This window comes from Lottia gigantea (genome assembly GCF_000327385.1).
Source record: "Lottia gigantea unplaced genomic scaffold LOTGIsca_251, whole genome shotgun sequence".
Lineage (NCBI taxonomy): Eukaryota > Metazoa > Mollusca > Gastropoda > Lottiidae > Lottia > Lottia gigantea.
Window position 1 is genome coordinate 61,254 of NW_008708760.1, and position 17,721 is coordinate 78,974.

Below are 17,721 nucleotides of genomic sequence, written 5' to 3' on the forward strand. Positions count from 1 at the left end.
TGGTTATATGGCTGAGGGCGTATGACTTAGTGGCGTCGTCATTGATTAAATTTTCCACACAAAAAAAACAACAGCAAATGAGGTGAATACGATGAATTAGATAAAACAGTTTCTTCGGGATTCAGGATTTTAAATATCACGAAAATCATCTGCCGTGTTTTATCCATTACAGTATATCCTGTTCACACGACTACCTATAATATCTTCAATAAGCGACCACAATGAAGTCCCCCTACAAGATTTCAATGTAATTAACGACTGATTAGAGACCAAAATAACACTATTACTATATTCTTTAATTGCATCAGTTTCTGATCCCGACTCTTTCAGATTGTGTGAAGTATTGAATCTGGACCCAAAACAGATTTTAATAGCCGAAGTTTTATTTTCTAATATTGGAGGGACAGCTACAGCCATTGGTGACCCTCCCAATGTGATAATAGTAGGGGCACTGAGTAGTCAGGTAGGTCAGAACAGTCCAAAATATTTGCTACAGCACCAAGATCGTCATCCACGGCCTTCACACCCCCAAAACTAGCGTGTAAAACTTCAGCGCTTACCGGACAACACACCTTTTCGTCTCTATTTGTGGCTGTCACTTAACAAGGAATGGGGTTGTGGACATTTCCCTGAACTCGTAGCACCGTATCATCACCAGCTAATAATTACGTATTTCAGGCGTAACTTACTGTTACGTTCTATTTTTAGGCTCATCCATTCTTTAGTGACGTCATCTCCTGTTTCTGACAGATCCCAGAAATTTACTCTTTAAAATCCCGGGGTAGTTAACCTTCAAACCTTTATGAAATATATAGTCTAACTAAGTGGTCGTCAGCGGAATTGATCACGTTTGTAGATACGAGTTGCATCCCTTTGCCAGAAAATGTCTCTTCACCGAGAATGTTTTGAATTTATAAACAAATAGCGATCATGATGGTTAACTCATGTGGACCAGAGGTGCTGATTGTGTTCAAGCGAATTTTTCTGAATATTTGTACTGTATATTAGTCTGGGTATAGTGGCCCCTGTTCGCTACCTACATCATTACTTACTCCTCCGACATACGTACTTACTTCTCCGACATACGTAAAACTTCCATACATGGCGTAAGGTGTATTTGTATAATGCAGAGGATCCAACGGACAATGAACATGTCTAGCTCACTGGTTGATGAAATGACCGAGGTTTGAAAGTACGAGTTGTGCCCCTTTTTACTTATTTTTTCAAATAAACAAAAAAACAGTCAATGAGTCCTAGTAGGTTTGTAAGTCAGGTAAAACACTTTCATTCGGATTTTTATGAAATTTGAAACCAATTTTCTCGGAAAAAACATCATGACAAACCCCTCGAGATACTGAATTTTAAAACTCTTCTATCGTAGTTTTAATCTATACAGAGATCTTGACTTGTTTACACAGTTCCAAATACGTTGTCTTTCACTTTGTCTCTATAACTTTGTATTTTTGGTAAAAATAATTAAATTGTTTGGTTCGTCTTTTCAGGGAATCTCATTTTCAGTTTTTACAGTTCACGCGTTCCTGGGAATATTATTTATTATTGTCGGCGCCTACGGGTTGTTGAGGTTTTATTATAGAAACGCTGAAAATCTGAAAAACCCAGAATCACCAGAAGTTAGAGGTTAGTGTTGTTGAACTAGTGTTACTCATTCGGTAATTCTCGGCAGTTTTTGTAAAGCTAAATCTGTATTGTTATAGGAACATTGACAGTGGAACATTGTATTAAATTGAGTTGTATCACAAGCTCTTATAATTTTGAAACGGACAGATTCGCAATTTTTTCTTACCAATCGGACCTTAGTCTTAGAAATGGGAATTTTCAGCTAAACTAATTAGTTATAGTGTTCAAAGCACACTGTCGAAATTTGAACCTTCAATTCCATGTGTGTCCAGAATTATCGACTCTCATATAGAAATAGTGAGTAAAATTCCTAGTTTGAGCTATCCTTAAGGAATTATGCGATTTTTGTTCATTTCTAGTACTTCTGAAGACTATTTACAGTCATGTATTCAAGTTCCAAGTCAACCCCGAAAATGGCGAATCTGTCCCTTTGTAGAAATTAACATCCACAGCAATCGCAAGGAAAACGACATGTATCCAATGAGTTCTGAAGATTCTTGAATCCCAGAGATTGAAATGAATGAGAAAGTGTGAGATTCTGTTTTCTATATTTTAGAGTTACGCCACGAGATAGGTCTGTGGAAGAAAGCAGCGTCTAGAATTTCTGTAGTAACTCGAGAAGAGAGTGTAATGAGAGTTTTATTTCTACAGAAATCTGTCGAACTGGAGAACGAACTGAACCGAGAACTTCATAGACAGAGGTTGGGAATCTACTTTATAACTGATGAATTAGCAGTGACGCTTTTATGGGGTGATGTTACTCTAAACTGTGGCTAGTCCGGTGTTGATCCCCCCACCCCCGCCCTCCTCTAAAATTTTTTATAGTCTAGTTCTGAAGTTTCCTGATGAAGTACCTTCGACTCATTGTTAATGTACGGTTTGATCGACTAGCACAACACAGATACCAGACAGAAAACATTGGAGTATCGAGGATCGTAATTACCCCTTAAATACGCTGCTGACTGGAAATCAAAATATCGAAATCATCAAGAACTAATGGTTAAAAACAGCTTATTGGTCTTTGTTTTTACAATTAGGATCTTACTTATTGTCAATTAAATCATTATATTATTTTTCCAGAAAAGCCAAGAAAAGAGATTTTACAGACACTTATGACGAATTACAGAAAAAGGTAATAAATAGGAACTTTAATTAACAACATTTCAATTTTCATACAAAAACCTTTAACATAGCAGTTCAGGTGCCAAGGTTAAAGAGATTGTAAGAGGTTTTCTAAACTTTTTATATGAATTACTAACACTGATAAAATCGATTTATCAATTGGAACCATTCCAATTTACAGTCAGACGTCTGTGGTTCCTGCAATTCCCTATAACTAAGCTTTTGTAAAGTGGCTGTCGTAATTTTTGTAGATATTTCTAGCAGCTCTTGTAACATCTGGTAGAACATTTGATGCAATGATGCGAAAAGAAGTTAGTAATGACCCCGATAGATATAAATTTTTTAGAAAAGCTCTTTACAATCCCTTTAACTTCAGTTTTCATCCAAAACCCATTTGAATATATCTGTGATAAAGTCGGTATTGGTCTCTTGTGCTACAGAATGAACGCTCTTATTATCCTAGACTGTTGAAAATTGATAAGTGTGCGTGAATGTTGGCCACATTTCATTAGCTTCATCAGGCACAGAAAAGTAAGACGTAAAGCTCTATTTAATTTGGGGGATTTTGTTTCAATGGTTATAATTGGTTGATAAATAAATCTCGACCAGTCAATAATAGTAATGAGAATATCGGATCGTTGAATCAAGGTTAGTATATGAAAGTCCTGAAATCTGTGTTGTTTTTTTTAGTATAAAATCACAGATCCATGGCTGTTAGTGAAGAGTGGTATAGTTTTATCAACCGTCATTCTGGTTTTATTTATTCATTCATTCGTTCCTTCTATTCATGTAGGAATAGGTAAGGATCGTTTTATCTTTTATTACAACATATTGATAAATATATCAAGTTTCCATTGTTAACATTTATAAATTTCACATTTCTCTCTCAATAATTCGACAGAAAATGACTAAAAAATAGGTCACAATAAGGTTTTCTGGTCCGAAAATTTTGAAGGGTTGAAATGTCGATAGCTACAAATATCTTTTCGGACAGCGACAGAAAAAACCTCAGGCAGACAAATAATATTTTCGCGACTTGGAATCGTGGTCTTTATATACGTCATCGTAGCTAGTTATTTGCGTTTGAGAGATACGTCTTCGTTTTCTATCCGATCGTTCACTCTATTCTATTATAATTCTAGGTTAGACAGTAGTAACGAGGACTGTATAGTTGATAGTTATAGCTAATATAGGATATAAAACTCTATTCTATTATAATTCTAGGTTGGACAGCTGTAACAGGGACTGTATGGTTGATAGTTATAGCTAATATAGGATATAAAACTCTATTCTATTATAATTCTAGGTTAGACAGTAGTAACGAGGACTGTATAGTTGATAGTTATAGCTAATATAGGATATAAAACTCTAGTCTATTATAATTCTAGGTTAGACAGTAGTAACGAGGACTGTATAGTTGATAGTTATAGCTAATATAGAATATAAAACTCTAGTCTATTATAATTCTAGGTTAGACAGTAGTAACGAGGACTGTATAGTTGATAGTTATAGCTAATATAGGATATAAAACTCTATTCTATTATAATTCTAGGTTAGACAGTAGTAACGAGGACTGTATAGTTGATAGTTATAGCTAATATAGAATATAAAACTCTATTCTATTATAATTCTAGGTTAGACAGTAGTAACGAGGACTGTATAGTTGATAGTTATAGCTAATATAGAATATAAAACTCTATTCTATTATAATTCTAGGTTAGACAGTAGTGACGAGGACTGTATAGTTGATAGTTATAGCTAATATAGAATATAAAACTCTATTCTATTATAATTCTAGGTTAGACAGTAGTAACGAGGACTGTATAGTTGATAGTTATAGCTAATATAGGATATAAAACTCTATTCTATTATAATTCTAGGTTAGACAGTAGTAACGGGGACTGTATAGTTGATAGTTATAGCTAATATAGAATATAAAACTCTATTCTATTATAATTCTAGGTTGGACAGCTGTAACAGGGACTGTATAGTTGATAGTTATAGCTAATATAGGATATAAAACTCTAGTCTATTATAATTCTAGGTTAGACAGTAGTAACGAGGACTGTATAGTTGATAGTTATAGCTAATATAGGATATAAAACTCTATTCTATTATAATTCTAGGTTAGACAGTAGTAACGGGGACTGTATAGTTGATAGTTATAGCTAATATAGAATATAAAACTCTATTCTATTATAATTCTAGGTTAGACAGTAGTAACGAGGACTGTATTATAGCTAATATAGGATATAAAACTCTATTCTATTATAATTCTAGGTTAGACAGTAGTAACGAGGACTGTATAGTTGATAGTTATAGCTAATATAGGATATAAAACTCTATTCTATTATAATTCTAGGTTGGACAGCTGTAACAGGGACTGTATGGTTGATAGTTATAGCTAATATAGGATATAAAACTCTATTCTATTATAATTCTAGGTTGGACAGCTGTAACAGGGACTGTATGGTTGATAGTTATAGCTAATATAGGATATAAAACTCTATTCTATTATAATTCTAGGTTAGACAGTAGTAACGAGGACTGTATAGTTGATAGTTATAGCTAATATAGGATATAAAACTCTATTCTATTATAATTCTAGGTTAGACAGCTGTAACGAGGACTGTATAGTTGATAGTTATAGCTAATATAGGATATAAAACTCTATTCTATTATAATTCTAGGTTAGACAGCTGTAACGAGGACTGTATAGTTGATAGTTATAGCTAATATAGGATATAAAACTCTATTCTATTATAATTCTAGGTTGGACAGCTGTAACAGGGACTGTATGGTTGATAGTTATAGCTAATATAGGATATAAAACTCTATTCTATTATAATTCTAGGTTGGACAGCTGTAACAGGGGCTGTATGGTTGATAGTTATAGCTAATATAGGATATAAAACTCTATTCTATTATAATTCTAGGTTGGACAGCTGTAACAGGGGCTGTATGGTTGATAGTTATAGCTAATATTGCTGATATTGATAATATTTTACATAAAGTCGAATGGTCAACTCTTCTTTTCTTCTCGGCTTTATTTGTCCTAATGGAGGTGAGATTTTATCTGAGGAGTTTTTTTCTAATGTAAAATATTAAACCCTTCAAATTTTATTAAAACAATAATATTCCATGTACAATGAACATTTTCTTTGCAAAAGTTGTTATTCAGCCCCAGCTCTCATAAAGTTTACTCGCCTATCAAACAAAACAATATTCTTACTCAGTACAATCCGATGATCTTTTGTAGGCGTTGGCGGAGTTGGGGTTAATCCAAGAAATCGGAAACCTGGTCAGTCAGATAATAGAAAGTGTAGAGCCAGATTCTCGGACTATAGCAGCGGTGTCTATAATCATCTGGATTTCCGCAATAGCTTCTAGTTTTATAGATAATATACCTTATACTACGGCCATGGTGAGTTGATTAGTCGTGTTTCAAGATGGTTTCTACTCATCTCATTGGGAACTGTTGCCAACTAACTAGAATACTAAACTATCGCGTTATTCTGGCTGCTAGAGAGGAAAAGGGGAGACGACCGAAAGAAAACGAGGCTAGAAAACGCCTCGCCTTAAAATTCTGAATACTTTATTCGCGATGGTAGTTGACGTCTGATGTTCCGATAAACTAGTCCGCCATACTATCTAAAGCTTTGCACCGAAGATTAGTGTAGCGATAAGAGAGCACAACAGGGTACCAGTTTAGTTTTCCAATGGAGTAGGACATCTGGGGCATCCGGTTTGGAGTAAATAATTTAGATGAATTTGATTGGTTGATTTGTATTTCAGGTTCCAGTTCTAGTCAACATCAGTGAGAACCCGGAATTAGATTTACCAATTTTACCACTGGTTATGGCCCTTGCTTTTGGTGCCTGTTTAGGCGGGAATGGAACGTTAATCGGTGCGTCTGCTAATGTTGTTTGTACTGGTATAGCAGAACAACATGGATATGGTATCACTTTTGCTGAATTTTTCAAGTTAGTAGAGAATCGTATGATTCAATGACTTGTAATTATATTTCATTAAAAACTCGATAGTTTGAAACTAAAAAACAAAATATCCGTGTCTATTGTCCTGTCCATGATTGCATATAGTGTCCGTCTCATGAGCTCAATCAAAATCTCGTTAGTTCAGATTCATTACCATTGTGCTGACGAAATCTTTCTTCATTATCGTTGCGAGGTCCTGGCAACATTTCACTCATTGCACTCAGCATGACGTATCCCGCCATTCCTAGCACTATCAGTAGAAAAGTAAGGCGTTTAACTTTATTTTATTCCTATATAATACTGTTTATATTAACAGGGTTGGTATTCTATATATAATACAGGGTTGGTATTCTATATATAATACTGTTTATATTAACAGGGTTGGTATTCTATATATAATACTGTTTATATTAACAGGGTTGGTATTCTATATATAATACTGTTTATATTAACAGGGTTGGTATTCTATATATAATACTGTTTATATAAACAGGGTTGGTATTCAATATATAATACTATTTATATTAACAGGGTTGGTATTCTATATATAATACTGTTTATATTAACAGGGTTGGTATTCTATGTATAATACTGTTTATATTAACAGGGTTGGTATTCTATATATAATACTGTTTATATTAACAGGGTTGGTATTCTATATATAATACTGTTTATATGAACAGGGTTGGTATTCTATATATAATACTGATTATATGAACAGGGTTGGTATTCTATATATAATACTGATTATATGAACAGGGTTGGTATTCTATATATAATACTGTTTATATTAACAGGGTTGGTATTCTATATAGAATACTGATTATATGAACAGGGTTGGTATTCTATATATAATACTGATTATATTAACAGGGTTGGTATTCTATATATAATACTGATTATATGAACAGGGTTGGTATTCTATATATAATACTGATTATATGAACAGGGTTGGTATTCTATATATAATACTGTTTATATGAACAGGGTTGGTATTCTATATATAATACTGTTTATATGAACAGGGTTGGTATTCTATATATAATACTGTTTATATGAACAGGGTTGGTATTCTATATATAATACTGTTTATATTAACAGGGTTGGTATTCTATATATAATACTGTTTATATTAACAGGGTTGGTATTCTATATATAATACTGTTTATATTAACAGGGTTGGTATTCTACATATAATACTGTTTATATTAACAGGGTTGGTATTCTATATATAATACTGTTTATATTAACAGGGTTGGTATTCTATATATAATACTGTTTATATTAACAGGGTTGGTATTCTATATATAATACAGTTTATATTAACAGTGTTGGTATTCAATATATAATACTATTTATATTAACAGGGTTGGTATTCTATATATAGTACTGTTTATATAAACAGGGTTGGTATTCTATATATAATACAGTTTATATTAACAGGGTTGGTATTCTATATATAATACTGTTTATATTAACAGGGTTGGTTTCCTATATATAATACTGTTTATATTAACAGGGTTTGTATTCTATATATAATACTGTTTATATTAACAGGGTTGGTTTCCTATATATAATACTGTTTATATTAACAGGGTGGGTATTCTATATATAATACTGTTTATATTAACAGGGTTGGTATTCTATATATAATACTGTTTATATTAACAGGGTTGGTATTCTATATATAAAACTGTTTATATTAACAGGGTTTTTATTCTATATATAATACTGTTTATATCAACAGGGTTGGTTTCCCTATGATGTTGGTGACGACTCTATTAGCTCACGTCTACCTGATAGTCTGTCATGTCCTGATTGAGTGGAACAGTGTGAACCTGTGATTCCTGGAATCCTGTAAAAATGAACAAAATAATATAAATAATAATAATGTTAATGATAAGACTTATTTGCTGTTTTGTTGTGAAATTAGAACCAACGCAGATTTGTGAAAACAACATGGTTTTATGATTTGTATTTGAATGAATTTCTACATGGAAAAGTGATGATAAAAAAGTAACAAATACTCTACATGTATAGATGTTTTCAGTTTGAGACTTCAGGGATTTCGACCTAGTTTCTAAATTTCTCTAATCAACAGTATTTTGCCGTGTATAACATCAGGGGGTTCGTTTAGGGACTTGCGCTTAAATATTTACACCCATTTCTCTATTCATTTCTATCGTCTTGACTCAACTACTTACTCTTACAAGCACATTACATACAAAATACAGGGAGACGACTCTCTTTATATGTTTTATAATCAGACAACAATCAACGAGGGTGGCTCATGATAACACCTATACGTTATTATTAGATTTGTCCAATTACAGAGTACGTTACTCATGTGTATGGTTGATAGGATATTTATAGGCTATTGGTGTTAGATGGTGATGAGAACACAGTCTAATAAGAGCACTGGCCGAGGTACCTATTGGTGTGTAATTCATATCGAGGCCTTACTGAAATTATCATATTGACCTAGTTGCAATTAAAACTTATGGTGAAATTGAGAACAAATATTTCATTGAATAAATAAGAACACTATCAGGATGATATACTACTCCTTTCTTTAATTGAAACGTTGCAAAAATTATAGTAAGGAGTATAATAGTGTTCTTATTTATTTCTATCTACTTCTAAAATGTCATTTTATTAAACATTTTATTATTTATTACAATATATAATATGAGAGATTTTATTAAATTATGTTTAAAGATTGTTATATTTTAACAATAAACTGAAAATATTGCTCTTGGTCTTTATGCGGACGGTGAACTTATTAGATATTGGTCTTTATGCGGACGGTCAACTAATTAGATCTTGGTCTTTATGCGGACGGTGAACTAATTAGATCTTTGTCTTTATGTCTAATTAGACCGAAAGCTGGTGGATGTGGGATGGAAACATACGTATATAATGGCAAGGAAGCAGAATTATCATTTCTAGATGGTAACTTAAAAATAACTTGTTGGGCAAACCGATTTTAAAGGGACACGTAGGCCATTTTATTGACCAATCATGCCGAAATTTGAGCCTTCAAATCCACGCATGTTCTGCGTTTGAATGTGAAATGACGACTCGTCAATTACAGATACTCTGTAAAATATAGAAAAGACATATAATAGAGATAGTGAATAAAATACCTAGTTTTAAGTATTTTAAAGGAATTATGTGATTTTCGTACATTTCTGATATATTTAAGAATAAAATCAACCCCCAAGATGGCACACCTGTCCCTTTAATTATATTGAAAAAAGAAAAAGAAAAAAAAATCTATCTGATTCAATTGGCCATATTGAAATACTATTAGAACAGTACGTTCTTAGCTATATACCTTGAATCCTATAGACCTATTAGAACAGAACATTCTTAGCTATATACCTTGAATTCTATAGACCTATTAGAACAGAACATTCTTAGTTATATACCTTGAATTCTATAGACCTATTAGAACAGAACATTCTTAGTTATACACCTTGAATTCTATAGACCTATTAGAACAGAACATTCTTAGTTATACACCTAGAATTCTATAGACCTATTAGAACAGAACATTCTTAGTTATACACCTTGAATTCTATAGACCTATTAGAACAGAACATTCTTAGCTATATACCTTGAATTCTATAGACCTATTAGAACAGTACGTTCTTAGCTATATACCTTGAATCCTATAGACCTATTAGAACAGAACATTCTTAGCTATATACCTTGAATCCTATAGACCTATTAGAACAGAACATTCTTAGCTATATACCTTGAATTCTATAGACCTATTAGAATAGAACATTCTTAGTTATATACCTTGAATTCTATAGACCTATTAGAACAGAGCATTCTTAGTTATATACCTTGAATTCTATAGACCTATTAGAACAGAACATTCTTAGTTATATACCTTGAATCCTATAGACCTATTAGAATAGAACATTCTTAGTTATACACCTTGAATCCTATAGACCTATTAGAACAGAACGTTCTTAGCTATATACCTTGAATTCTATAGACCTATTAGAACAGAACATTCTTAGTTATATACCTTGAATTCTATAGACCTATTAGAACAGTACGTTCTTAGCTATATACCTTGAATTCTATAGACCTATTAGAACAGTACGTTCTTAGCTATATACCTTGAATTCTATAGACCTATTAGAACAGAACATTCTTAGTTATATACCTTGAATCCTATAGACCTATTAGAACAGAACATTCTTAGCTATATACCTTGAATTCTATAGACCTATTAGAACAGAACATTCTTAGTTATATACCTTGAATACTATAGACCTATTAGAACAGAACATTTTTAGTTATATACCTTGAATTCTGTAGACCTATTAGAACAGTACGTTCTTAGCTATATACCTTGAATTCTATAGACCTATTAGAACAGAACGTTCTTAGCTATATACCTTGAATTCTATAGACCTATTAGAACAGAACATTCTTAGTTATATACCTTGAATCCTATAGACCTATTAGAACAGAACATTCTTAGTTATACACCTTGAATCCTATAGACCTATTAGAACAGAACGTTCTTAGCTATATACCTTGAATTCTATAGACCTATTAGAACAGAACATTCTTAGTTATATACCTTGAATTCTATAGACCTATTAGAACAGAACATTCTTAGTTATACACCTTGAATTCTATAGACCTATTAGAACAGAACATTCTTAGTTATATACCTTGAATCCTATAGACCTATTAGAACAGAACATTCTTAGCTATATATCTTGAATTCTATAGACCTATTAGAACAGAACATTCTTAGTTATACACCTTGAATTCTATAGACCTATTAGAACAGAACATTCTTAGTTATATACCTTGAATTCTATAGACCTATTAGAACAGTACGTTCTTAGTTATACACCTTGAATCCTATAGACCTATTAGAACAGTACGTTCTTAGCTATATACCTTGAATTCTATAGACCTATTAGAACAGAACATTCTTAGTTATATACCTTGAATTCTATAGACCTATTAGAACAGAACATTCTTAGTTATACACCTTGTATTCTATAGACCTATTAGAACAGAACATTCTTAGTTATACACCTTGAATTCTATAGACCTATTAGAACAGAACATTCTTAGTTATACACCTTGAATTCTATAGACCTATTAGAACAGAACATTCTTAGCTATATACCTTGAATTCTATAGACCTATTAGAACAGTACGTTCTTAGCTATATACCTTGAATCCTATAGACCTATTAGAACAGAACATTCTTAGTTATATACCTTGAATCCTATAGACCTATTAGAACAGAACATTCTTAGCTATATACCTTGAATTCTATAGACCTATTAGAACAGAACATTCTTAGTTATATACCTTGAATCCTATAGACCTATTAGAACAGAACGTTCTTAGCTATATACCTTGAATTCTATAGACCTATTAGAACAGAACGTTCTTAGCTATATACCTTGAATTCTATAGACCTATTAGAACAGAACATTCTTAGTTATATACCTTGAATTCTATAGACCTATTAGAACAGAACATTCTTAGCTATATACCTTGAATTCTATAGACCTATTAGAACAGAACATTCTTAGCTATATACCTTGAATTCTATAGACCTATTAGAACAGAACATTCTTAGCTATATACCTTGAATTCTATAGACCTATTAGAACAGAACATTCTTAGCTATATACCTTGAATTCTATAGACCTATTAGAACAGAACATTCTTAGCTATACACCTTGAATTCTATAGACCTATTAGAACAGAACATTCTTAGCTATATACCTTGAATTCTATAGACCTACTAGAACAGTACGTTCTTAGCTATATACCTTGAATTCTATAGACCTATTAGAACAGAACTTTCTTAGTTATACACCTTGAATTCTATAGACCTATTAGAACAGAACTTTCTTAGTTATATACCTTGAATTCTATAGACCTATTAGAACAGAACGTTCTTAGTTATATACCTTGAATCCTATAGACCTATTAGAACAGAACTTTCTTAGTTATACACCTTGAATTCTATAGACCTATTAGAACAGTATGTTCTTAGCTATATACCTTGAATTCTATAGACCTATTAGAACAGAACTTTCTTAGTTATACACCTTGAATTCTATAGACCTATTAGAACAGTATGTTCTTAGCTATATACCTTGAATTCTATAGACCTATTAGAACAGAACATTCTTAGCTATATACCTTGAATTCTATAGACCTACTAGAACAGTACGTTCTTAGCTATATACCTTGAATTCTATAGACCTATTAGAACAGAACATTCTTAGCTATATACCTTGAATTCTATAGACCTATTAGAACAGAACGTTCTTAGTTATATACCTTGAATTCTATAGACCTATTAGAACAGAACGTTCTTAGTTATATACCTTGAATCCTATAGACCTATTAGAACAGAACGTTCTTAGTTATATACCTTGAATTCTATAGACCTATTAGAACAGAACATTCTTAGTTATATACCTTGAATTCTATAGACCTATTAGAACAGAACATTCTTAGCTTAGCTATATACCTTGAATTCTATAGACCTATTAGAACAGAACATTATTAGTTATATACCTTGAATTCTATAGACCTATTAGAACAGAACGTTCTTAGTTATATACCTTGAATCCTACAGGTATACGAATTTTTCTATATTTCTCTGTCCTCACAATCATGACTATTTTTTAGGTTTCTCAGATTGAGAGTTACAAACACTCATTTAATTAATACCTTTTTTGAATAATGAATACGAGATCTTTCGGATGACCATTGAGAAAACTATTGGGTACGTTTTATAACGTTTGAACCTTGAACCGGAAGTTATCATCCGGAAATTGATTTATCACATGATAGGTTTCAACCAATCACAGCAAAGAACAAATGCACATGGTTGCATTAGGGTGACTTATTGGAAATTTAACTATTTACCCGCTTATATAACTCGAAATTTAATAGACATTTTGAAAGTGCAAAATTGTATGGTGTGTAGTTTGAAATGGGAAACGTATCTGCCTCCTCGACACCCCTGGGAGGACTCGCCCCTCCCCCTCCTGTCTTGCCTCCACAGCCACCGACACAAGGTCAAGATGCCGGCAGTCCTGCAACGCAAGAGAAGCCTATTTTAGCTCAAGTTCCTTTCGACAACAATCCAGGGACGTTTGAAGAAATACACCGAAGATGCAAGGATATTTTTCCCCAGATTTTCGAAGGAGGCAAACTTGTCATTTCTAAGGGCCTCAGCAGTAATTTTCAAGTCAGTCACACGCTCGCTTTGAGTACCTGTCAACCATCAGGATACAGATTTGGTAGCACCTACATTGGCAGCAAACAGCTCAGTCCACAAGAGTCTTACCCAGTTATATTGGGTGATATTGATGCTAGTGGAGACCTGAATGCACAAGTGATTCACGCCTTTACGGAGCGAATACGCAGCAAGGGCGTGGTTCAGATACAGAATAATAAATGTGCTGTTACTCAAGTCACAACCGATTACAAGGGAGACGATTACACGGCGTCTGTGACCCTAGGAAACATTGATCCGATACACGAATCTGGTATAGTTGTCAGTCAGTATTTGCAGCGAGTTACGAGAAGACTCGATCTCGGTGCCGAGCTACATTATCAATATGGAAATCAGGTTCCTGGGGGACAGATTGCGTTCATGTCATTCGCTGGGAAACTTTCTAGTGACAACTGGCAGTTCAGTGGGAATGTCAGTCCAACAGCAGGCAACTTTCATGGGTGCTATGTACATAAAATTAGTGAACATTTGCAATTGGGTGCAGAGCTAGAGACAAGTTTACGGATGGGTGATAGCACAGCTACTGTTGGGTATCAAATCGAAATTCCAAACGCAAATGTAACTTTTAAGGGGCAAGTTGACAGCAATTATTGTGTGGGAGCTGTAATGGAAAAAAAAATAACTCCTTTTCCGTTTACCTTCGCATTTAGTGGCTATTTGAATCATGTTAAGGGTACTTCACGATTCGGACTGGGACTCGTTGTGGGATAGTGTTGAATATTTTTATAGTTGTATTTCATGAAATTTATTGATGTATTGAAGATTAGTGAAGAACAAATGGTCAGACGCTTCAAAATGGCTGCTGAATTAGAATTATAGTTGCAATGCTGAAAAATTAGCAGGAATTGCCAGGCTCTAGAATGACCCTGCTGTAAGAACCAAGACATTGTTGCATTTATAAAGAGAAGAGTTGAGGAGTGGATATAGTGTGTTGATTGATGGATGACATGTTCAAGCTTGCAGCAAATAAGTGGTCATGGTTTTGTGTGAAGCAAAGTTAGCTGAAATAGATCAGTCTTGGAAAGTTAACATGCCTGTTTTAGTATATAGTAATCATATTACTGTGCTGTAAAAGTTATGAACACCAACAATAATCTTCAAACCATTTTTTTTTTTATTTCAACACTCAGTTTCTGTATGTGTGCATGTCATATCATATATAATATCACTGATTTATCATTCTTCAGAATTACTTAAAAAGTAATATCAAAATATTTCAATTGTTTCTAATAAATTATTAAATAAAAATATTAAAACTTTTATTTAGACCCAGATACAGAAATAAAATATTTGAATTGTAAAGGTTAAAGGTCGAAGTTATCCTGAAGTTGATATTGACTATTTCAGCCAGGAGATAAAAGATAGTCAGTGAGGTTCATAGAGGCCAAGCTAGATAACCCTTGAGATACAGGTACTTTACTTTTGAGCTACCTTAGAAAAGAAGGGCCAATTTTGTTTTATTTGTGGTCTTTTTCATTTTGAAATTCCACAGGCCAGAGTCACCATTTTAATTGTACAATTATTTGAGAAAGGAGGGGTGGGAGGGGGGGGGGTTGACTGACAATTCTAGGAGTCATTAATTAGGAGGGTAATACTTAACATGAAATAATCAAGGGGGGGTACCGGGTAGGAGTGGGGGCTGAGGTTTAGAGATGTTGATAATATGAAGAGATTTGTAGAATATCTAATTTTGTTTAAGATTTTTAGTTTCACAGATACAAATATTTACATTTAGTTGAATACTGTTTATAAGACCAATAGAAATAGGAGTAGATAAAGAATCACAAGATATATGTAAATACTGTTTCTGATATTCTCTAGATAACACTGTCTGTATGAACATGTGAAACATTGAGTTAATAAATGTTAGAAATAGTATATCTAGTGATTCTATATAATATTTGATAACACTGTCTGTATGAACATGTGAAACATTGAGTTAATAAATGTTAGAAATAGTATATCTAGTGATTCTATATAATATTTGATAACACTGTCTGTATGAACATGTGAAACATTGAGTTAATAAATGTCAGAAATAGTATATCTATATATCTAGTGATTCTATATAATATTTGATAACACTGTCTGTATGAACATGTGAAACATTGAGTTAATAAATGTTAGAAATAGTATATCATACATCTTGTGATTCTATATAATATTTGATAACACTGTCTGTATGAGCATGTGAAACGTTGAGTTAATAAATACAGAAATAGTATATCATATATCTTGTGATTCTTTATTTAGAGTGAAGAGTTGAGTTGTGTAAAATATTCTGCTGATATTATATTATATTTGTTTAATTATTGATTTGTAAAATATCGCTGGTATGATTTTGTAGAATCATTGCTAACGTCAGTGACTGGCCTCAGTAAATCTTGATTTTATAAAACAGTAATTGTTCATATAGTATGTTACTACAATTCTACGATTTGTTAAATTTACCGGTCTCTGTCTGGTAAATGTTATAAAATGATGAGAAATTGTTTTGTAAGATTTCTGTTATCTTGTGTGTTAGTGTAATTGTTATAACATTCAATTTTTCTATATAAAATATTTAAATCGAAACTTTTTATAAATCAGACCTGCAGTCAGGTATCAAAGTAGCTAATAATTTTCTCAAAAGTTCTGCTCCGGATAAGAGTCAATTTTCCTAATTTCCTAAAAAAGGAAGGCCGTAAGTCTATACATGTAGTATGAAAGATTCACTGTTAAGTCCAGTTAGGAACTTCGTGCACACCTGGGTTAGATTTATAATGTACACGAGCTATCAACTTTATTATTGAAGTAGGGATGTAAAACTCCATTCATTTCATTTCAACTTTAATTGTGAGCAGAATGAATAAACATTGAATTTTTGAGTGTTCATTGTGATTAATGACCTAGGTCCTAGAGTGTACACAGTTATCTGTATTGGACTTTCCAGACAGAAATAAGTCGAAGTTGTCCAAGAAATATTTTCTTATTGCACACTGCAGTGGTGCGTCGTTTTACAACTAGACTCATTCAAAGTACAAGACATTGATAAATCAACTCACTAATTTGTTAACAACTGTAATTAATACTCATTTCATTTATTTTCTAAATTTAAAATACCATACTATATTGTAATAACAGTCTTTACAGTAAGACTGCCTTGTACTGGAAGCAATAGGTTTAGTACTTCAGCAATGCGAGTCAGACATATACAGGGTTATCCTTCATTACACATAACAGGTTATCCTTCACATATACAGGGTTATCCTTCATTACACCTAACAGGTTATCCTTCACATATACAGGGTTATCCTTCATTACATATAACAGATTATCCTTCACATATACAGGGTAATCCTTCAATACATATAACAGATTATCCTTCACATATACAGGGTTATCCTTCATTACACATAACAGGTTATCCTTCACATATACAGGGTTATCCTTCATTACACCTAACAGGTTATCCTTCATATATACAGGGTTATCCTTCATTACATATAACAGATTATCCTTCATTACATATACAGGGTTATCCTTCATTACATATACAGGGTTATCCTTCATTACATATACAGGGTTATCCTTCATTACATATAACAGGGCTTACCCATCTCATTAATACGATCAGGAGCATACAAATATGATGTAAAATTCCATTTAATCTTT

The 17,721-nt window shown here is 32.6% G+C and overlaps 3 protein-coding genes across 3 annotated transcripts in view; all 3 read left to right on the forward strand.

Annotated features, from left to right (window-relative positions):
• Nucleotides 1-8,599, forward strand: part of LOTGIDRAFT_180671 (hypothetical protein) — a gene marked incomplete at both ends in the record, with an annotated part of 11,357 nt that extends 2,758 nt beyond the window's left edge. Inside the window, 10 exons of the mRNA XM_009055815.1 lie at nt 269-463; nt 1,503-1,638; nt 1,931-1,935; nt 2,197-2,339; nt 3,044-3,071; nt 3,451-3,559; nt 5,697-5,824; nt 6,020-6,184; nt 6,556-6,743; nt 8,503-8,599. Of these exons, the coding sequence (XP_009054063.1) occupies nt 269-463; nt 1,503-1,638; nt 1,931-1,935; nt 2,197-2,339; nt 3,044-3,071; nt 3,451-3,559; nt 5,697-5,824; nt 6,020-6,184; nt 6,556-6,743; nt 8,503-8,599 (1,194 nt within the window). The remainder of the gene's footprint in view (nt 1-268; nt 464-1,502; nt 1,639-1,930; nt 1,936-2,196; nt 2,340-3,043; nt 3,072-3,450; nt 3,560-5,696; nt 5,825-6,019; nt 6,185-6,555; nt 6,744-8,502) is intronic.
• A 5,049-nt stretch (nt 8,600-13,648) lies between these two features.
• On the forward strand, nt 13,649-15,310 carry LOTGIDRAFT_227257 (hypothetical protein). The gene is made up of 2 exons (XM_009055816.1): nt 13,649-13,846; nt 13,898-15,310. Exons 1-2 carry the CDS (start codon nt 13,762-13,764, stop codon nt 14,776-14,778), a joined length of 966 nt encoding a protein of 321 aa, XP_009054064.1. The 5' UTR covers nt 13,649-13,761; the 3' UTR covers nt 14,779-15,310.
• A 1,945-nt stretch (nt 15,311-17,255) lies between these two features.
• On the forward strand, nt 17,256-17,558 carry LOTGIDRAFT_59567 (hypothetical protein; the record flags this gene model as incomplete). Its single annotated transcript, XM_009055817.1, has 1 exon — nt 17,256-17,558. A coding segment is annotated over one exon (303 nt), but the record flags the coding sequence as incomplete, so codon positions are not given.
• Between the last annotated feature and the right edge of the window lie 163 nt (nt 17,559-17,721).

Bases quoted from the DNA above. Each gene is read 5' to 3' on its own strand.
- LOTGIDRAFT_227257 (XM_009055816.1), top strand. From the start codon at position 13,762: ATGGGAAACGTATCTGCCTCCTCGACACCCCTGGGAGGACTCGCCCCT. The intron at 13,847-13,897 runs GTCAAGATGCCG...TTTTAGCTCAAG, and splicing joins TCCACAGCCACCGACACAAG to TTCCTTTCGACAACAATCCA.